The 23,914-nt window shown below is 37.3% G+C and overlaps 1 protein-coding gene across 2 annotated transcripts in view; it reads left to right on the forward strand.

Moving 5' to 3' along the window:
- Nucleotides 1-23,914, forward strand: part of LOC147079601 (ras-GEF domain-containing family member 1B-like) — an 87,206-nt gene that overhangs the window by 49,443 nt on the left and 13,849 nt on the right. Inside the window, exons 2-8 of one of the 2 annotated variants that reach the window (XM_085942392.1) lie at nt 1,752-2,087; nt 3,470-3,589; nt 10,554-10,778; nt 12,216-12,358; nt 16,255-16,399; nt 19,372-19,611; nt 23,667-23,810. In XM_085942392.1, the coding sequence (XP_085798518.1) occupies nt 1,944-2,087; nt 3,470-3,589; nt 10,554-10,778; nt 12,216-12,358; nt 16,255-16,399; nt 19,372-19,611; nt 23,667-23,810 (1,161 nt within the window). In that variant the 5' untranslated portion in view covers nt 1,752-1,943. The remainder of the gene's footprint in view (nt 1-1,751; nt 2,088-3,469; nt 3,590-10,553; nt 10,779-12,215; nt 12,359-16,254; nt 16,400-19,371; nt 19,612-23,666; nt 23,811-23,914) is intronic. The other variant, XM_085942393.1, reaches the window with a different exon arrangement.

Consider the following 23,914-nt stretch of genomic DNA (forward strand, 5'->3'; position numbering starts at 1 on the left):
TAGGGGGGCCGCCAAAGATCCTAGCCTGGGGGCCTGCTTCAGGATGTGGGGGCATGGTTCTTAGCATCAAACAATGATTGAAAATATCATCTACTGAGCTCAATCAATTCCAACTGTAGCTCTTTAGGTGCCTTGATGACATCAACTAGGTGAGGCTGAAATGCGATTTCATGTCTCAAAATCGGTAATTCTTTTATTATATTCTAAAATTAATTCGTCAATAACAGCTGCATATTCTTCAAATGACTCGAATATAGCATGATCCTGGGAGACGTACCATTTCATTTTTCACACATTTTAATACGTTTGAAAAAAAAAATGGAAGCAGGATCGACAAATGTAACGAGATTTGAAGGTTTTTCATTATCAATGTCCAAACAAATAATTACAAATTACATTATTTCCAAACAGCATTTCCTTCGCAGTTAAATCATATGTATGTACTTAAGGCTATACCTCAGTTGAGGCACGGTCTAAAAAGATCGTGGCTAGGCGATGCGCGGATTGCGGGTCGCGGGTGCAAATGACGCGTGCCGAACGAAATATAATTTGTCATATAAATCCAACATGCGTGCATTTAATGTGCTGTTTATTGTTCTATTAGTAACAATAATAATATATTCATTTACATGTTTTCTTTTTCAAATAAATGGGTAACGTTTTTTAGTCATCTATACACGATTTAAGAATTAATACCCCCGTCGCCATCACGAAACAAATTGACGTTTTCACAGCTCGACTTTCGCTCTCCGATTGCCAGCGAGTCCAAAATTTCGTCGCACCTATAGTTGAAAATTATTTGCCGTTTCACTGAAGTATGCTCTTAACCTGGCGGATGTACTAAATAGTTATTTATACATAGTCGACTTAAGTAAAAAAAAAACGACAGCGGGCGTGTCATGGGTAAAGTCCGCTCTTTATCTGATACTTGCGCATTCACTCCTTTAATACTCCACGAGATTTTATTATATTATAAATTTATATGTAATACTAATAACACACTAAAATAATCTAACATTCTTTTATGCCTAATAAATAAAAAGTTATATAAAAATAAAATGATTTATTTTGTAAAATTTGGATTCAGTCAAAAGGCTGCACTTGGAACCATAAATAGCCGCAGGTTCGTCACCCCTGGTTTAGAGTATACATATATTTACAGGGTGGTCATAAAAATGGTAATTATTAATATCATCATTATCATCAACCGTGGTTCTTCTAGATCAGGGTTGGCAAACCTTTTTACGTACGCGTGCCAAAATTTTCCAAATAATATTTTTCAACTGTCTGACGTGCCAAGCAGTTTTTCATGACGAAAAAAAAGTTTTTTTAAAGTTTTCTAAAATAATAGTTTTTAAGAATTCTATTAAAATAGCTTAAAAATTACAATTTAATTCTTGATATTCTATCTTTTACTGTATTTCTAGCCGAAGGCATATCTTTTATTCTTTGAATATTTTTCCCTCGTTTTATAATTTCTCAAAGAGATCGTGGAAGCATTTAAACCACTATTCTTTCATATTATATTCTCCATCACTGAACGGTTTTCCATTTTTAGAGATTGTGTTTGAGGCAAAATTACAAGCAGTTAATATATTTGAATGACGGCCGATAATTGATTTCATAAGGTTTGTTGATTAAATATTTTATTTGTAATTGCCCGATCCTAAGGACCGACTTATCCACAACCTCCACAGAGTGAAATTAAATTAATAGAATACTTAAAATAATAATGTTAGGTATCTACCTAGATAGATCAAGTGCGGCAAAAATTATTAATTGCTTAAAAAAGTGAAAAAGTACTTCAGAAACCTATGGTAAAAAGTAAAGCCCCGGTTCAACGACTGCACACCAGCATCTTTAACGTTGTAATGTTGCGCATCAGACCGTTATTACGGGGAAGTTACACGCGCGCCACGTGGTGATCTAGCTGGCGCCGGTATATGGCTATGTACTACTACGCGAGCAAGTTGAACGAGGTGGCAGCGTGCAGCGGGTGTCACAGGAAAACCCCCCCTCCGCAGCCTACCAGTGTGCCGCTCCCACATCAGCCAGGATCCAGATCCGCTGGCCCCTATTGCTACCCTGTGAGTTCACATAAGAACATCATCATGATTTTGGTCCATTTCTGTCATTTACTGTATATATCCTTTTGTCTCCTCGTATTCCTCCCAAATAGGATTTGACATAATAAATCAATCATCATTCACACTTTAGTCTATTTGTCATACACTTCCCAACGTAGACCTTCTCATTTTTACCCTGCAGTAGTATGTATTGACACACAGGAATGACTGCATTACGCTGTGCAACTGGATTGAGAACCGTTGAAGTTTGCAATTAGTGAACAAAAATATTACCAGTTAAAATACTCCTGATGAATATTAGTTATGAAATGAAGAAGAATCAATAATATTTCAGGTGATTCCAGTTATTCAACCAATACTGAACAGGGGAAATTCAAAATATTGAAAATATGACATAAAAATAAACAACAAGAAAGTACATGGAACCTAAGTGAACCGAGTGAACTAAGTAAGTAGACTGTAAATATCTGAAGCGATTAAATTTGGTTGAACACCTTAATTGCCCTCCCAATTGGCGTTACCAATGGCAGGTTAATTGTAATCTTGAGAAAAAATCAACTGGTATTCCCGGTTTCTAAGATATCTATCACACTAGTCAATACTAACCAGTGGGTCTATTCTATACTTATCGAACACTAAATTGATAAATAGTATCAAACTTAGGGTAGGTTTTTATCAAAATATTAGCACTTATTGTAACAATTACACGAAGCCGGTTTTTATTGTTGCAATAAGTGCGATATATTAACAGCAGCAAGATAGGTGCTGTTAAAATATAGCACTTATTGCAACAATAAAAACCGGCTTCGTGTAATTGTTACAATAAGTGCTAATATTTTGATACAAACCTACCCTAAGTTTGATAATATTTTTCACTTTATCACTTTAGCGGTCGATAAGCATAGAATAGACCCACAGGAATGGCAGTTTCTATTTACACCGCATACATAAGTCGAAAAAAATATGTAGCTTAATATAGGTAGGTCTCTTCAAAATTCCAACTACAACATGATGTAGGTAAGTATTCCTAAAAGAATGTCAGTCCGATTGAGCCACAAATAGTATCCATGCAACCTAAATTTCCTCTGTAGTCTATCCGCCATAAGGTCGTACTTCAACTGATCCGGGGCCCAGACAATAAACCCGATTTTTAAGCCTGCTTATAAATTAAGGAGTTTTAAAGGACTTTCAATATCGTAATATCCAAAAATACTCAGGCAGTACGCAGCCCATGTCAAGGGTTTACTGTATTATTCATTTGACATATTGTAATCAATTTGAATATATTTGTATATCTTTTGCAACCGGATACATGAATAGTGTATTGGTGACATCATGAATTGAAATCAATTTAATTCAACATATTGTTTTTCATTTTCCAGGCGGGGTCCCATTCCCCTCCGGGAATGACGAGCAGTGGTAAGCGACCGTTCATGAACGGTGGTGCGTCTCCTCTATCGCCTTGCACACAGCAACCAATTGATATGCAGCCAGAGTCACAGGTCAGTCATGAATGTATTTAAGTCATTATCACATAATTACAGGACATCATCCTGTTCATTCGTCGTCTTCTAAATGAAGTTTGGTTTCTTTCGCTCTTTGTTATCCCTTGTATGATTTACTGAATCATTAGATATTTCGTATTATGTCCCCATTGAGTTTTCATTTCCTCAAAGTGAATAAGATTCCTGGGTTTTTTAAATCCATTACTACATTGTTACATGTTCATGGTCTCCATGATATCGTCCTATGCATGGTCATACTAGAATAAATAAATGGGTTTATGCATTACCTACTTAGAATGGGAGATAAATAATGTATCAAGTCCACTTATTTACATGAATATGACTATTCATGGCCCCCACAAGGGGGGGGCTGACAGGGCTCTAGCCTGGGAGCCCAGGCTCTGGAGGGCCCCGGCGAGGCGAGTCGACCAGATAAGTGAGATAAACACACATCACAAATTTGCATTAATAGTAAAAAAAAGTTGCCTGCATTTTCCTTTCAATAATTATTATTTAATAGTATGTGGTTGTACGGTACAACTCCATAATTCAAATGGATATATTAAAATATACAAAAAAACACTAAATATAGGTAGTTACACATTAATTTTACCGCGTACCTACACGATTTGGAAAACGCTACTGTAGAGCTTCACACTGCCTTTATCCATAGCGATGGGTTGGGCGGCCCGCCAAAAATCCTAGCCTGGAGGCCCGCTTCAGGATCTGGGGGCCATGTGACTATTCATAGGATCTTAAGGTTCTGACAAAACCACACTCAGTTATCCGCAGTGAGTATCTGTCCTTGTAATTTAGTATATCGTCATAATGTGCCATAACTAGCTAAAGAATCAAGAGAATATTAGAATGCAAGGGTTGAGCAGACGGCAATCAGTTCTGACTGACTACACTTAGGAGGTCTAAATATTCCACATTGAGTTGAATGCTGCTTCAGCCATTCCCATTGTGATATGGAACCCATGCACGGGCATAGAGGGTCGACCAGCTAAGTGAGATAAACACACATCACAAATTTGCTCCAATAATAAAAAAAGACACCTGCGGCGCATTACACTTTCATACTTTTGAGATTATAAAATATGTGGTTATGCGATGCAATTTGATGAGATATGATAATTGATATACTTAAATGATAATTCACGTGTAGAATTTGGGAAACAGTAGGTACCTGTAGAGCATTACACTGCCCTTAACCTTCGCGATAGATATGGAGGTCTGCCACCGATCCTGGTCTCGGGGCCCGCTTCAGGATGTGTGCGCCATGATGGAACCACAGTTACTCAATCCATCTAAAAATAACCCTAAAAATATTAATTCTCCTCAGTTGTGATTTTGTTTTGTGAGAACCAGAAATGCGACTCCATATTTTGACAGAACTGAACGCATAATGATGTTTTTTCAATGGAACCGATCCTTTTAAAAATGGACATATTGTTTCACATAATACATACTATATTTATTATTTACGATGAAAGCTCTCTTTTATGGTTTTATTTGGGGTTCAACTTATCTTTGACCTTCGTTATCATTTCCAATGTATCATCACGTTTTGTCATCCAACATCTGTCATATTAGATGTAGTACTAACACATCCGGTATTTAGCACAAAGTTTCCATTGAAGAAATCTTATAAACAAGACAGTATGCTCATGACAGAATTTATTTTACAGTAGGTATTGAAACACTAAAAAAAATCCAGGGCAGACAAACTTTTGTTTTTTAGAAATATAAAATGGCGCATGGGCATAACCAGGGTGAATCCAGACCATTGGACTTTTCGGTTCTTAAGGCGATACTTCAGTGAAACGGCAAATAATTTTCAACTATAGGCGTGACAAAATTTTGGATTCGTTGGCACTCTGAGAGCGAACGTCGAGGTGTAAATACGTCAATTTGTTTCGTGATGGCGACGGGGGTAATTAATTCTTAAATCGTGTAAAGATGACTAAAAACGTTACCCATTTACTTTAAAAAGAGAGCATGTCAATGAATATATTATTATTGTTACTAGTAGAACAATAAACAGAACATTAAATGGACGCATGTTGATTTATATGACAAATTATATTTCGTTCGGCATGCGTCATTTGCACCCGCGACCCGCAATCCACGCATCGCCTAGCCACGATCTTTTTAGACCATGCCTCAACTGAGGTATAGCCTTAACCGGACACAGTGGTTTTACCTCCAAGCTCTGTCAGCTTGGGCTAATAGAATCTCCGACTTGCTTATGTGGCGAATTGCAGGATATCGATCACATCCTCTGGGAGTGTCTCCATATGTTGATTGAAAGGGAAGAGCTTCTCAACTCGGTCCTATCCTCAGTTGGACCAGTCGGCCAGGGTGACTTGGTATCTACGAGTAAAATCTCTCAGCTTTCCAAAAGTTTGCAAAACTTTACGGCGAGCGAGGTGTTTTCTCATCGAGAATTAACCGTAATTTACTATAACAAACCAAGAATCATGCACATACTAGTGCACACCAACCAAGGTCTTGGAAAGTTTCTCCTGGTACACTGTCAGCACAACTTTGTAGAGCAATAACGGGTGTAGAAATGTGGCTTGCGGTGGAGGAAAAAGCAAGTGTCATTTATATAGGTACTCCTCATTAGTAATGTGATTACGTACGTCAATACAGCTAAACCTGCAGTCTTCTTATTGTTCATTGATTTAACGTAGGCCAATACGGTAGGATATAGATGACGGTAGGTTGCCCTCCATCGAATGCCCAGAGCTATGTCTCGACAGAAGAAAACTGAGCGTAAATATGTGAAACTGATAACGGACGACTAGAACTAATATTCATAATGGATTCTTTTTTACTGAACGACTGCAAGCATTATTTGTACAATTTTAGATGGTTGATTCCATAAATTGTAAATATTGCCATGATACACCACCCTAAAAACATCGTAGAATCACTATATGATTCTCCTCCCTTTACAATAGTCGAAACACTTTCTATTTGGACATGTATAATAAACTTTAGAGCTTAGATGTTAAATAAATAGTGTAGGCTAAAGTTGAACCACTCGGTCAAAGTACTGGGAGAATTATTACAGTTAAAAAAAATATGTTTCTATCCAAAATGTCTTTGGTTGTCGTCTCGTTCAAGTATTGTATCATAATGCATTCTTCTTTTAAGGTATTAATCGTATATAAGGTTGGATAGAAAATGGACATTGATTATGAACTAGTCCACATTTCAACTCAAATTGAGATTATGAAGTTTGTAATGTGATCTTCTTCGGCCATGTTCACCCCTTAGTTGGAGCATATGGACACCATAGGATGCGTCCAAGAATCCTTATTGCTCACCTTTCTTCTTTCGTCATTCTAGAACAGTGGTGCCCAATCTTTAGTCTATCTGGAGCAAATTAAGAATTTAAAAATATTAGGCGATCCACACATAGCAATGACCCTTTTTTTTTTAAAAAAATCTGCATTTTTTAAATAATTTCCTTCTTATTTTTAAATTCTTGAAACAATGTTTCTGATGCAGAGAGCATTGTTTGTTTAATTATGTTGCCGTCGCCAAAGGGTTTTATGTGCATTGGAAGTATATGTGCAATTTTAAATGAAGCAATTGTAGCAGCTCTTGATTTAGTTACGGACTTAGTAAATATAGATTGTTGGGCAACTAATGTGGCTTTCAATTCTTTCACTTTAGTTTTTCTTAAACTGCTGTTAATAGGATATTCAGTACCATATTTTTTATGAACCGTTGTAAAATGTCGTTCTTCGTTGCACTTTTTTCCAATAGCAACTGTTGAACCGTAAATCGAACAAATAAATTTATTCTTAAAATAAATAAAAAAATATTTCTCTTCCCTTGAAAATTGTAAGTGTATGTCCGTTTTTTCTTTTTCCTTGTCTCATATTCAGATATAATTATTAGGGTAACTATATGGGCAAAGGCTGACTACGGCCTCAATGAGGTATACTGATGCCAATAGGTATACTTCTAAAAAATGTTGAGACGCCACTGTCCAAGAAAGTCAGCAAATCCTATCACTAGCCTCCGCGCGGCGTCCCCCGAGCAATGCAGATAATGTGCAATATAACGCAGCATATCTGTAGCTAATAGAGAAGTGTGCAAGGCGAAACTCTGGCGCCTTAAAACGAGAGACCTTTGGCTACGGGAACGATCACCCAGACAGAAAAACCACACGCCAACCCGTCTGGACACCTTTGGTGTGTTATGTCAGAAAACTTCAAAAATCCGGCCCTCATTCTCCGGAGGCCAACCTCACACTGATCACGGCAGCGATCAGCGAAGGAAGGCAGAGGGTGCTAACAATCCCCAGAGACCCGGAAAAGACTGCCAATAGATGGCCATTGCTATGTATAACGCGTGAACATTGTCCAGGGATTCCAAACTTGTAGAGCTTACGAATATCCACTGGGATGTTGTCGGACTCAGCGAAGTAAGATGTAAAGGTGGGGGGGGGCGTATTATCACTTTACAGAGCGGACATGTGCTGTATTACAAAGGAATGGCTGAAGGACGCACGAGCGGTGTTAGATTTGTTGTTAACAAAACCTGTAAAGACCGCATAGTCGAATTCAACTGTATTTCTGACAGGGTCGCAAGCGTTATAATCAAAATCAATGCTAGATACCGGATTCAGATTTTGCAAGCATATGCTCCGACACAGAGCTATCCTGATGAAGAACTGGAAGAGTTTTATGAGGAGATTTCAATGCAGTAGATGACGTAGCAGTCGAACATTTCGGACATGGCTCAAGGGATGTGGAGTTTGCTGAAACCAACAATCTTCTCATCATGCATTCCTTTTTTAAACAAAAACCTACACGTAAATGGACGTGGAGAAGCCCGTCAGGAAAGACCAGTGAAATCGACTACATCCTCACTGACAGAAAATATATATTTTTAAACTATAAGGTGATCAATAGGTTTAACACCGGCATCACCGGATGGTGAGATGTAAGATAAGATTGAACGTCAAATCAGAAAGATCCAAACTGCAGAAGAAGTCAAATGCTCGCATATACTTGAAGAACAATACTGAATTCCAAGATGAACTCAAAAATGCACTATCGGCTTTCTTAGACAGGAACGATACTGTTTCCCTGTCCAACGCAGAGGATATATCGAACATCATTCTACAATGTGCAGAAAAAACAGGCGTAAAAAGCTCGGAAGTCACACCTCCCACCAAGCTTTCGAAGGCAACATTGAGTCTTATGGAGCAGAGAAGGAAAACCAAGAGCGATAGACAGGCGCAAAACGATATTGAGTTTTCATCACTTTGCAAAACCCTCCGAAGAAAGACTAAAGAAGACCTTCGTAAATTCAATGTAAACCTCATATAAGCTATTGTGAAAGCAGGGAGAAGTTTGAACAAAAACAAGCAATGCTTGTCGATAGGGAAACGGCAAACCACAGCACTAAAAGCAAAAGATGGTTCTATCATCAGAAATTGGGAACACTTGTTAAGCCGAGTTGAAGAGTTCTACAGCGATCTCTACAGTGATGATACTGATAATACGCAATACGAAATGTTCAATAGTCGATGCACTCAGAAATCAAGGAATCCCCGGGCGCTATATAAATATTTTCAATAATATAAACGGCAAACCACAGCACTAAAAGCAAAAGATGGTTCTATACAAGCTACAGGTAGGGCACCATTGTTCTAGAACATGCCAGCATCCCGTAGCTCCACTGTATATAATCTGTAGATGTTGGCTTGAAAAACAGGCAAGCTCTCTCATTCTCTTCAGGTGTCCCCAACACGTAGCCCAGTCAGGTCCAATCGTCACTCTCAGCATGATGAGAGGCTGCTTGGTTCGCTCTCTTATCTCCTCGTTACTCCTAAATTCGTACCACCCAGTATGCGGTTGTTCTGAGTCTTCGTAAGGTGCCATGATTTGTGGGCTGGATCTGTTTTGAATGTTGAAAAAGTCATTTGATTCCTGTTTTCTTCGAATTGGTGGAGTGGTTCCTTTCATCTTAACGGCAGCCAATTAATAGTCAGACTACCGTACAGGAAAGCTTTAAGTTTGCAATGAAAGTCTTATCAATATTTTTATAAAAGCTGATTTTTTCAGTATTTATATGGAAATAACTTCCTCTCATAAGAATTTAAGCAAATGATTAATTACCGTCCGTCCATATGCCGTCTGAAATCAAATATGGAGGAAAAATAATGAAACAATCTTTTTGAATATTTTCTATAAATCTGACTGCAATAATCCATGAGCACTTACTTTGTATTTTCACTATATGAATACTGAGTGAAATTTAACTTGAAATATATGTTTTAACGAAACAGGTTTCCCTATAAAAATCACTGAAAGTAATTTTATTTCAGTTTGAGGTAAATACCATTTTTGTATGCAAAAAATATAATTAATAGGTATCTACTGTCTATCTTTTCAGAGTTTGTATGAAGATTATCTTTCATATTATCATGTTTCGGCTCCAACTCTATACAAGAATATTTTCTTCAACACCTTTGGTTTTAACAGTTGTTATTCCACCCCCTTGAATCTACCCCAAAGAGTAATGTATTGATAGGTACCTTTCCGAAATACATTTCTCCTGAGTGTTTGTTCACAGCTTGTGATGCGCAGCACAATCTGAATATTTAATGATGTAAGTAAAGCCAGACACTCTTGCAATCATTACTGCCTGTACTGTGACTGGGGCTGTACAGTTTAATAATCGTAATGTTTTGTTTGCAGTTGTAATAGTTATCAATATAGTCGAACAACATCTTCTTGGCTACATGTTAAAACTGTGAACTAACAAGCTCCTCCCATTTAGTCGATAACAACGCCTTCCGGCTGTTGCCTAAACCTTCTTTTTGGAGAGTAGTATATTAAATTAAACCTTATTTTAATTGGGATTGTTTACACTTTTAACATTCTGGTGTTCCTGAAAATGAAATATTTGTTCTCTTTTAACTTTTCAGCAAGCATGTGGAAGTGGTCCGACGGGAACTTCAAATATGGTGGTGAGCGACGTAGAGTATCGGGACGGACAGCTGGTCAGCGGAACGCTGGAAGCTCTTGTGGATCTGCTCCGACCGGGAGCCGATCGATCTTTCCTCTTTGCCTTTCTCCTGTGCAGCAGACTGTGCATCCGACCTCATGAACTTCTAGCGATGCTCTGCAGACGACACACGGCTCCACCTCAGGTCTTAATCTGCTCTTCATTATCACAATAGGCATTCCATGGGTCATATTTTAATATAAACATTTCAATAAATAATATCTTTGATCGCTTACTTTGTCCTTTAACATAAACCAAGGTAAAAATATACCGTAATTTATTTCGTTCACTTCAATCGAACATTCTCAAAGGATGATTATTTAACATACATTATTTTGAAAAACACTTCTGAGAAAATATATTATTACCAATAGAAAAAATCTTTTTGAAAAAAGTATATCATATAGATTAAAAAGTATAGTATATTATATTATATAAAGCATGATTATTTTGCATATTTCAACTCATACAAGACTAAAATATGACCTTCTGTAACTATTTTCCTATGTTTCTTGAAAGATCTTAGACAGTTTGGTTATAAACTGGTCGATGCGAATGCTTGCAGACCTATGGTTCATCTAACTCTGAAAGAACTGTTTGTATTTAGTAATTTAAAGAAATCAGTAATTTGAACAAAACAAATACGTATTACATAATATGTCCTGTTTGGTATATAAATTAATCTCTTATCTGTAAGTAGTGTGAAAAAAGTTGCAATAGGATGAGTCACAAAACTAGCTCTTGAGAGTTTTTTTGAGTTTTGAGTAAATCACGTAAAACTGTAATGGCAGTGAGATAACTTTATTTGGTGTCTTCCAGGTATTAAAATATAACCTCAAATTCAATTTATATGCGGCAATATTCAAAATAAATGCATTTTAATTGTCGGGAGAGCAGACTTGAGTCACTTGCTGGAGCATGGTCAGTCGGAAATGACAATTCAGTAACGGCCCATATTAATTTCCCTAACTGTTAGATCCTTTTTTACATTGCATCTATTTAGCTTTCATAGTGGTATGTATAGAATATAATATAATAGAATAATGAATCGTTTAGCGAATCGTTTAGGAGCAAGCAAGAAATTACAGAATTATACAAAATAATAATTTGATGATTGGAGATAAGTTGATTTATTAAATTAGTGGAGTATAACCTCGTTAACTCAAAATCCAGGGGTCCCTGAAAATTTAATTTCAAATAAATGATAATCACCATAAACTAAATTTTTCAACAAAAACTATTTTCGTGTATGGAGACTATTTAGGTTAGTTTTTTTCTGCATGCAGTGTTAACTAATAAAATAAATGTATTAAGGTATTTACATATATCAAAAATAACTTCTGCACATTTTACTGCTTATAAATTAATTATATAGCGTGGCGTTATCAAAAATTTATATAAAATACATCATACATTATAATCGCACTGTGAAATGATTTTATTGCTGTCTTTTTCTTTATATTATGGTCAATATTTCATGCATATACGCAAGCGACTGCGCAATTGCAGAATTTTAGTGAACAGCGTCATATTTCGAAACATGTGTTAAATTTCTTAGAGAATTTCAAGAGTATTTTAACAGGTGACTGTACCGGGAGCCGCTGGTGAGGCTGCATTGGCAGAGATGACGTCACTCATCAGGTTGCTGGGAGAATGGACTCGTAGCTTTCCGTATGACTTCCGCGACGATCGGGTTATGGCTTTACTCAGGACTATCACTCAAAGGTAATTAATTACGTTACAATGAAGTTCTACGACTTGAACTCATAACAAAATTAAATATTGATGTGGCGGTCGCGTTCAGAGCATGCATACTATCGTGACGTACTGTACCAAAGTATGGGGCGTTCGCGGGAAAGAGGTTAAAATATAATAAATGTAGTAGAAAGCGGTCCTGGTTAATATTAAAATAAGTGGAACTAGTACTAAATACTGTGTTTTATTTTATTAATAAATATATGTAAAGCTGGTAAAACCGCGATGAAGTGCTTGCATGGCTGTTCACAGCCTGTCTGTACAAAGAGTATGTCCCAGAGGCCTGGAAAAATACTTCAATCATCATCATCCATAAGAAAGGAGACCCGGATGATCTGAAAAATTATCGGCCAATCTGACTATTGCTAATTCTGTACAAAGCTTTCATAAAAATACTATTCAACCACCTAGAAACTGCTAGACAAGAACCGACCAAGAGCGAAAGCCAGTTTCAGAAGGGGCTACAACACGATGGATCATAATATACAGGCTGTCAGGGAAGATATAGAATGACAGCAAGAATATACACTACCCACTCTACCTGAGTTTCATTGATGTAAAAAGGCATTTGATTCTATCAAAAAATCCTCAATTATAGACGACTTATCCTGAATAACATATAGTCATATACAGCGAGTGTAAAGCTTTATAAGCCGTCTTGCAGGTTTCCTATTAGCAAGGGTGTCCGACACGTGACCACCGAATTATTCACTCGCATCCTGGAAGATCTATTCAGGCAACTTGACTGGGAGTACAGTGGAAACATCATTAACGGTGAATACCTCAGTCACCTGTGCTTTGCAGACAACAGTCGTTGTCTTTGCGAATGACCCAGAAGACGTTCAGAACAAGATGCAGGAGTTTGCAAATGAAAGCCGCAAAGTAGATTTAAAGATAGATGTCTCAAAGAAAAAGTAATGATAAATTGCTTTGCTGAACCAAATGTGATGTTCATCAATGGCACTCAATTCGAGCGTATTAACAAGTATGTCCGTCATGCACTATGTCAATTAATGGTGGTATATAAGATGAGATTGCTCGTAGAAATCTTCGAAAGTGACCTCCCATTGTGTCAGACAAGCGTGTGTGATGTGATAGTGGTCGCTTTGCAGATAAAGTGGCAATGGGCCGAAATGCCGTCAGACAGTGGACTCAAGGGGCACTAAACTACCACAAGGCAGTAAATACTAAGGCCTGATAAAAGTGTAGGGATCTGGTGGAGGTTTTCATCTAGTATTGGATTTCCCTGGCTGATGATAATGCACTTGCTCAACCTATTAGGCCCATTCTCTGACTCATACACAAATTGAAAAACAATATGTGTACTTGCCAGATCCAGGATTCGAACCTGGGACCCACTACGCTTAAGCCGCGCGGCGCGGCTTACGTTTATTATTTATATCTCTAAATTGTTAGGTTTTAAATTGTGTATTTTAGAAGTTATTGATCATTCCGTAGTGTGTGGAATCACACATAAAATATATTATACTTACATATTTTTTGTTAAAATAGAATATATACTTAGTTACATATTTATTGTTAGTTTTTGATTATATGCGTGACATTGGTTTTTGTTATTCAACACTTCATATCACCGAAAATATAATATTCACGTATAGTTTAATAGTTAATCATATCTTTTTTTGTGGGTAATGTGAATGCAGCAATACCATTTTCATTTGTTTTGTTCATCCATCATATTGTCATAATTTGACTTCAAAATAATGTACATACATAATTCTGAAAACACTCATGAGAAAATATAGCCAATAGAAAAAATCTTTTTTCGAAAAAAGTAAGACACCCGGCTGGAATCGAACCAGCATCTCTTGGGTTTCACGCCCTGTGCATTACCACTATGCTAGGACTGCCATGCTTAATTGTTTAATTGTTGTAAGATTTAAGCATGGTACAGTCTTAAATCTTGTGAATTAATCATTGAATAAAAGAAATGGTTAATTAAAATTATTAGCAAGTTCAAATAAGTTGCAAGAGAAAATATTGGAGAGATGTGTGACATCGATTACTAATTAAAGTAGGTGATAAATACTTTAATTTAGAATACAAAAATCGATCGCCTACCGTAACTCAATTTGGAGAGCACTAATGAGCAGGTATTAAAAAAACGCCAATAGTTAAACTTTGTCGTAATTAAGCATGGCAGTCCTAGCATAGTGGTAATGCACAGGACGCGAAACCCAAGAGACGCTGGTTCGATTCCAGCCGGGTGTCTCACTTTTTTCGAAAAAAGATTTTATCTATTGGCTACATTTCCTCATGAGTGTTTTCAGAATTACATATGTATGTTCAATAATTAGAATGATACGAGGGTGGGTCAATAAGTCCTTAGAAAAGCCGACAGGTGGCGCGACTAGTACTGTAAGCGGTTTGTTTTCATACAGCGGCACTACCGATTCAGTATGCTGCGAAGTTTCAATCAGATTGGTCGGGCTGTTGTGTGTTTCTCGTACATTTAAAAAAAAAATTTGCTTGTGGAAAATGGAAAAATGGAAAATGGAGAAAATTGAGTTTAGAGCTGTTATTAAACATTTTAATATAAAAGGGTTAACAGCAAAGGAAATAAAAAATGAGTTGGATTTAGTTCACGGCATATCTGCTCCTTCACTTGCAACTATTTATAACTGGTTAAATGAATTTAAACGTGGTCGTACATCAACAAAGGATGAACCACGCTCAGGACGTCCTGTAGAGGTGACTACACCAGAAATGATCAATAAAATCCACGATATGGTGTTAAGTGACCGAAGATTAAAGTTGAGTGAGATAATTGAGGTTACAGGGATCTCAAAAGGTAGCGTCATTTCTATTTTACATGACAAATTGGGCATGAAAAAAATTTCTGCAAGATGGGTGCCGCGTTTGCTCACAGTCGACAATAAACGCAATAGGGTGGTGGCCTCTAAAGCCCTGTTGTCATGCAACGCAATCCGGATGAATTTTTTCGTCGCTTTGTGACTGTAGATGAAACATGGATACACCACTATACTCCCGAGACGAAAGAACAGTCAAAGCAGTGGATTGCGAAAGGCGAACCATGTCCAAAGAAGGCGAAAACCGTAAAATCAGCTGGTAAGGTTATGGCTACTGTATTTTGGGATGCACGTGGAATTATTTTCGTTGACTATTTGGAAAAAGGAAAAACAATAACAGGGGATTATTATGCATCTTTATTGGACCAGCTAAAAAACAAAATTGAAGAAAAACGGCCTCATTTAAACAGGAAAAAAATCCTCTTTCATCAGGACAATGCCCGTGTTCACACATGTTTACGATCAATGGCTAAAATTGAAGAATTGAAGTTCGAATTGGTCGACCACCCACCGTATTCGCCAGATTTAGCCCCCAGTGACTTTTTCCTTTTCCCAAACTTAAAAAAATGGCTAAGTGGACAACGTTTTTTTTCAAATGAAGAAGTCATCGATCGGACAAATGCTTATTTTGAGGACCTTCCGAAAACTTATTTTTCTGACGGTTTAAAAAAAATTGAGAAACGTCTAACCAAGTGTATTGAGCTCCAAGGAGATTATGTTGAGAAATAAAAAAAAAAAACAAAAATAAAAACTGTTTTAATGCTTTTTTCTAAGGAATTATTGACCCACCCTCGTACATTCTTAAATCTTGTGAATTATTCGTTCAATAAAAGAAATAGTTAATCAAAATAATGTTTTTGAAAAAGGTAAAATTATATATATGATAATAATATTATGTGGCTACATTTGTGCTCTCACATATAGTGAGGTAAAATAAGTAAACCTCATGTCATTATAATACAATGTACCTTGTATATATCATGCCACTAAATTGTATTGATTTATTAAACATTTGGTTTTTTTTTCTGTATTCAGATGTGCAGCTGAAGACATGGCATCTGTTCGGGATGAGGTGTCTGTGATGCTTCAAAAACTCCTTGACAAACTGACCGCTTTGGAGAGATATGAAGAGTCTTTATTAGATGTTCAGCCGGTGTCGACTACTGATCAGCTTCCATTGGTTTGTCAATATCAGTTTGTTATTTTAACACTTATTCATTCAGTGGATTCCAGACTAGAGAGGCGGATGATTATGAAATATGCCTATATCCACCTGTTGGTAGAGATAAATCGATATAGACATGTGTAAAAATTACCATCTCCGCTCCTCAGCAGAGCATACGGGGCGGGGCGTCCAACGAATCTAGTCCTTGCACTGGGTTATTACATGATACTGAAAATACAGCATCCATTTTTTGACCAGCCGCAAGTCTGAACCCACATCCCATGGCAAATCCCCACAAAGGAGGGCTAACAGGGCTCTAGCCTGGGGGCCTGAGTATAGGAGGGGCCTGGCGTGGCAGGTCGACCAGTTAAATGAGATAAACACACCACAAATTTACTCTACTAGTAAAAAGTCACCTGTGGCGCTATTTGACAAGTTGAATCTTATTTTAAAGCTATTTTTAGTTCCTGACTAATAAAAATGACTATTTATCCAATATGGCGAAGGGTCACATGTTACTTGACTATCACAAAAGGGGTTGCGATCAGTGCATCATAATATGATGCGGAGTGCCGACAATTACTCAAATAGATTTATTTGAAAATACCAAAAATCACTAAAAATACTTGGAAAACCCTTTATTTTACATGTAACCCTGGAGTTCCGCGGAGTTCGGAAACATGGTGGCCTGGGGGCCATGCCCAAGGCATCATATTTATACAAAATTGGCCACTCTATCAACTGTGTCAGCATGGCTGCAGAGATGTGTAGTTAATTTTATAAACATTACTATTATGTACCTGTAAAATGGCCGCAATGTACAAGTCAAGCGTCTCCGCTTATGAAGTCTAATTCCGAGTCAGGCAAATTCATATCTTGTCTTTCAATGTGTGCTTGGAACCTGAGCAAGTAAATAACACCCATTCCCGTTAAAAATCCTCTGCATTGGGCTGCCATGATCGGGTAGCTGGCTGAGGCGTATGGCTTGATAAGCACACTCAACTAAACCCGTCTTCTCTTTCATCAAATTAAAGATCACCTCCCGGAGTTTGGGTTCGGTCGTACACACCAGCATGTTAAATATAATGACTCAAGGCTACTTTTTCCCTGTAAGGCGGCCTCTGACGTCCCCAATGCATTGATGAGGCTCTTTGCCTCGTTTTCAGTATGAAAGTGTATGATTATACCCCTTGTTTCTTACATGTCGTATTGCAGTTATCTTTTCTTTTTCTTTTGACCATGTCCGATCCTAATAGGATCATTTGGGCCTCCACAGAGTGGAAGTTTGTATTAAAAAAAAAATGCAGTTATCTGCGACAAATATCCCTCAGGTCCGGGATCTTTTTTAGCAGCTCCTTCGTAGCCTTTAACCTCTTCTCCCCTTCGCCCGTTGTGAAGAAGAGGACTCAGGAACAGTGGCAACAGTGCAGGAAATGCAGCATATCCCGTAACAGAGTGCAGTGATAGCCATTCTGTGCGGTGCTATCACTTACTCAGGGTAGTAGCCCAAGTTGTAGTAGCAGCAGAGGTGCAGAGCTTCCAATTGGAAGTGAAGGTGTCAGTCTTGAAATACTTTACATCAGGTGCAGAATTGCACTCCGGCTGTAGGAATTTGGGATATACAGGATATACAGTTTCCTTTCAGTTCTTGAGCCTTATCATGGTGTGCATTGTCGGGTAGTTGGAAATGACCACTAAGGGGATATCCGAAAATAAGGCTTCTACAGGTATGTCAAATGTGTCCGAATTAGATGGCCAATTTGCCTCAAACTCTCACTCCACTAGGGCTGTAAATGGCTTGTGGAATCGATAGTCGCCTACCATAGAATTCTATTCCATATAAGTCTTGTCTTGGGCTTGGTTGGTGGTAGTCGGTTTGGTTGAGGTCTGTCTCCTCGTCTCAGGGCTTTCACCCTGGCTCGCTTTTCAATTTTATGCCATGTTTGGTTAGACATGTACTTCGATGTTTCACTTCTTCTGGTACTCAGAACAGTACGAGCCGATGACTCAATGGCACTGTGATTCATGGCTAAATTCAGATGCCTCAAGAGAATTCGTCATCCTGGAAGGCTGCTAAATACCATCCGTAGTATACGGCAGAGCTACAGGATGCCGACATGGCCTGAGAAGAAGTAAGAAAACTGTCGAGCAACAGGGATTCGTGGAGGTGGCGTGTGTTGTCCACATATTCTAACTGAAGAGCGATAATGGTCAAAGAATTAATAACTGTCATATAAGACAAGAGGTATTGTTGTGAGGATAGGAATCCAAATAGTATTTAACTCAAAACCGTCATTGTAACTTGGAGTAAAAGATGTTGAAAAAAAAAATCTTTTATTGAGATGGAGCCTAAATACATGGTAGAGAAGCTATAAGAGCGGGTACCGATGCTAATAAAATTAGCTGGAAAATAATTTGCACTGAAAGTCAATTTTTTGCTCAAAGATTGTATTTGCTAGGGCCACACTGAGGTAAAAACGCCTTGCTTTGGTATTATACTGCCCGTTTACACATGCATGGATTTCCTGCTGGCAGCACATATTATTGCGGCTATAATAAGAAAATGCAAGCGTAAACATGTATTATCGTGTACATGCATGGATCAAAAAAGTTCAGCGGCTTCTGAATTTTGATGGAAATTTTGACGCTTACCAATTTTCACAACCTGCCTGAAACTGTCAAATAGCACCACACAATGACAACAAACATATTCACTTATACTTGAAGAATGAGATTGGCGATACAGTGACTTTTGTGTTTGTAAAAGTTGTTGTTGCGATAATTTATTTTTTAATTTAAATTTAATTGTTACCAGTAAATCCATGCACGTGTACAGGCGTTATTAAGTTTCCCGCATTTGGAACTTACCTTTCATCAGCAGTGTACAATACTAAAATCACTCTGGAATCGCATCAAATATTCATATGATTCTGTCTAGGCTATAATCCAAACTCTTTGGTTTTATCTGTTTATTTATTCAATTACAGAATGATATACTATTCACGGGACTTACGCCTCTCGCCTTGGCGCGGCAGCTAACATTGGTAGAATTGCATCGTCTTTCCTTCGTTGGCCCCGAGGAGTTTGTGCAAGCTTTCGTTCAACCAACCGTCAACAAGGAGGATACCCATCACCATCATCCGGAGCCCAAGAAGACAAGAAACCTGGAGGCTTATGCTGAATGGTTCAATAGACTAAGCTACTTAGTAGCAACAGATATTCTTAAGGTACATGTTTATTAATTTAACATGTATATGTTTTACCGCTCGCCATCACTATGAAAATAAAATTCTGTGCACAAATTTCAAATGTAACGCAGAATGTTACCAGCCGAGTGGTCGAACAAGTTTCTTTGATGATTTGCTTTGAATAAGTAATATAAATATTTTTGATCTTTTCGAGAGCCACCTGGCTTTAGAAGAAACAATCGCTCTCAGATATATACAAGTTACAATGTACCTCCGTGTAGCGGAGGTACTCAGTATCAGGTTACTGATGCATTTTACTATCTTTTTTTAATACTGTCAACTTATGCTAGATGAGTGTTAATTTGGATTTTATTTGTATTCATAGACCTAAAAATGCAGAACAATCCAGGTCATAGATAACCGTCTGTAATATACATCTACCTATAAGCTCATATTGATCATAATATAATCCTCAACAGAGTGGGTATATTAAGGCTATACCTCAGTTGAGGCATGGTCTAAAAAGATCGTGGCTAGGCGATGCACGGATTGCGGGTTGCGGGTGCAAATGATGCATGCCGAACGAAACATAATTTGTTATATAAATCCAACTTGCGTCCATTTAATGTTCTGTTTTATGTTCTATTAGTAACAATAATAATAAATTCATTGACATGTTTTCTTTTTCAAGTAAATGGGTAACGTTTTTAGTCATCTTTACACGATTTAAGAATTAATACCCCCGTCGCCATCACAAAACAAATTGACGTATTCACACCTCGACGTTCGCTCTCCGAATGCCGGCGAGTCCAAAATTTCGTTGCGCCTATAGGTTAAAATTATTTGCCGTTTCACTCATGTATCGTCTTAAGAGAATTTTCTACATTATATTTAATGCAGACATAGGATTGAACCTATAAACACAGCTTTAGAAATGGGTGTTCTACCAAACTATGCCAAACATTTACATCTTCAACCTTTTCGTGTACCTTTAACCTTTTAGCAGCCCAGCTGATAATACTAGGTATAATCTCCAGGGCCCAAGAATTAAATAAAATATAAAAAAATAAATTATCAGTGGAAAATTTTATATCTAGCACTTACATATTATGAGACATCGTTTGAAGTTCGTCGAACGGGTTTTTCATTCATAATTTCATGAAAATGTCGGAAAATTTGCATTAAGGTTAGGGTTATCACAACACTGCAAATTTACAAGAAATAGTTCAAAAATATTTTTAAAAAATTCAAAAAAAAAAAATTATAAAATTTATAAATTTTACAAATACACACTTTTTTTGCAATATCAGTATTATTTTCACTGTCCACATAAACATCTCTAAAAGTTTTCTTCCGTATGGTAAATTTCAAAACACGGTTCAAAGCATAGTGCAATGTCACATTGCTTGCACACAAACCGCGTTTCCCTACGTTTCTTATTGTTTTTTGTATTATAACATACGTAACACCTTCTGGTGACACTAATTTTTTTTCCGTGGGTGGTATTTTACCCAGAAAATGCCTCTCCGTAAGCCTGGTGGGTAGCGGCACCTTCCGCTTCAAATTTGTCTTTGGCTGTGTCTTGTGTTTTTGAATCAGTTGATCGATAACGTTCAACTGAAAGTCACCTAAGGGCTGTTTTTGACCAGTTTTTTGTTGGTACAATATATGCGCATTCAGTAATGATAAATCTAATAGGTGGAAAAAAGTTTTTTGTACCATTTCAGGGTTTTTCGTGATGAGTTTACGGATGAAAGCATCATGTCACTTTGGTCTACAGCGCCCATGTTTTTGTTGTAGTCCACGATGGACTCGGGTTTTGAAATAGGAATTTTTGTCACATAGTTTACTTTTCCCGTCGGTTTGAATACATTCTTGTGCACTGTGGTCAACATCGTCACGTCTTTTTTGTCTTTCCACGCCAATGCCATCATTTCGTCAGTGTGAAATGCCTCGGTTTCCCCTCTCTTCAATTTTTTTATGAATTTCGGCATCCCAATTCGATTTCTTCTCACGGTTCCGCAGGCATTTGTCCGGTGGTCATACAGGTACTTGAACAATGTTGGGCTGCTGTACCAATTGTCGATGAAAAGCGTATGTCCTCGTTCCAAGTACGGTTCAAGTAATGTTACCACAACGTTGCCTGATATTCCGATGTAATTTTTCTTCTGAATTTCTGTTTGTTTCCCCGTATAAATTATTATATCCAAAACAAAGCCAGTTTTACAATCGGCCATTACGAAAATTTTAATCCCGAAACGACTTGCCTTCGTTCTGATAAATTGGCGAATCTCTTTGAAGAGAAGAAGACTCTCATCGATGCACAAATTTTGATAAGGATACAAGTACTGTTTGAAAGAAATTTTCAGCTCTTTCCAGACCTGTCTTATCTTGTACAATCGATCTCCGGGAATTTGAGTTTCATTATCGCTAAAATGCAACATTCGATGCAAGAGCTCAAAACGATTCCTGGGCATTGATTCGGAATAATACGGCGAAAACAACATTCTTTTGATAGACCAGTGTTCAGTAATTTTGTTGCGAGAATTACGTGACATGAGCATGCACACTCTCAAAAATGTGTACATATCATCGGTTGTACAGTCTACCCATCGTCGTAAACGATCACTCAGAACCGTGATATTTTTTGTAGCAAATTTAAATTGTTTATTTGTCTCTCGCACTATCATTTCAATAAAGGAAATGTGGATAAAACACTTGAAATAATCCATTTCAAGTGCATCCGAAGCTAAACTATCTGCTTTGCATCCCGATTCAGTATCATCGAATGAAAATGCGCGCGGGTCAAATAAATCCGATTTCCACTCAAATGTCGGTCTTTCAGTAGCTTCGGATGTAGTTGGTTCAGTTTCTTCAACTCCCAAAGTATCGTCAACTTCATCAACTTCGGAATCATCACTATCGTCTTCAGATTCAATCGTTTCTAAAAGATTGTCAATTTCACCATCTTCACAATATTCATCCATTTTGAATTGGAAAAATTGGTAAACTAAACTCGTAAATATAACACTTTTGTTTGTCCAAATTGAAGGCAAAATATAAATAAAAATAGTCACAGTACTTAGTCACTCGACATAAATAAAATTTTCAATCTGAAAACATCGAAAATGTTTCAATTCAATCTAAAAGTAAACTCGTAAATATAACACTAGTATACGCAAATCATACGCGAAATATAAATATAAATACTCACAACACTTCGTAACTCAACACAAATTAAATTTCAATAAGAAAAAATGCAAAATCTTTCAATTAGAACGCAAATCAGACTATCATCCCGACGACCAATTATTACGCGAACGCAGTGCGAACTAATGAGTCAACGATTTCTCAGTACATGGGAAGAAATCGGTAACCCTGAATGGACCTCTCGGGCCTTTATTCTCGCGATGTATTTGACTTTTCAAACGTTTTTGCCTGCAGAGCTTGCCCATAGATGTCAATACACGTATTAAAATTGAAAAAATAAATATATGACTCATATTAGGCGCAAAAACGGCGCGTCGAGTTTCGCTCGTCACGGGCGCACGAAAGTAGACGCCCATGACGAGAACCACTCGTCAGTGGCTGTTAAAGGGTTAAATAAAATTGTATTTTTGTCACTCGGAATCACATTTTGGAGTTTTTTAAGCTTTTCTGTGCCTCCAATTATTGATATATTTACAGGACAATAATATATTATTATATCTCATAATAGGTATATACACATATTGCATACCAATCTGAACGGAAAAATGAGTTCATAGAGTCATAAAAATCTGTAAGAATCACCTTTTTTATTGTAGTTAAAGTTCTTTTTTTAATACATAGATACATTGATTGTCATACAATATTATTATGTATTCGTAAAACGAACATTTGGTAGGTACTAAAATTAAACACATTGGGGAGAGAAAAAAATTATAACGATGCATACAGATTAATGCAGTTTTGAAATTTAATGTTATTATGCGATGCAAATAAAGTTCGTTTTTTATAGATGACATTTTACCACTGGAGCCTAGTTCATCATTTACCATAATTGCATCCTTTCAGCGGAATAATTAGTCAAGATTATATTGTTCTCATTTCAGGCATTGAAGACTAAACACAGAGCCCGCGTTCTAGAACATTGGGTGCTGTGCGCACGAGAGTGCTTTAATCTTGGAAATTTTAACTCACTCATGGCCATCGTCAGTGCATTGAATATGGCACCAATATCCAGACTCAAGAAAACGGTAATAATTTTAAATTAATAATATTTTTTCTGATGGGCATTCCAAATGAATGAAAGAGTATATGAGAGTATTAGTACGCTCAGAGCACGGGGGAAGAGTGACTC

The sequence above is a fragment of the Rhyacophila brunnea genome, unplaced genomic scaffold, assembly GCF_057557595.1.
Source record: "Rhyacophila brunnea isolate RB1 unplaced genomic scaffold, BYU_Rbru_1.0 scaffold_1, whole genome shotgun sequence".
Lineage (NCBI taxonomy): Eukaryota > Metazoa > Arthropoda > Insecta > Trichoptera > Rhyacophilidae > Rhyacophila > Rhyacophila brunnea.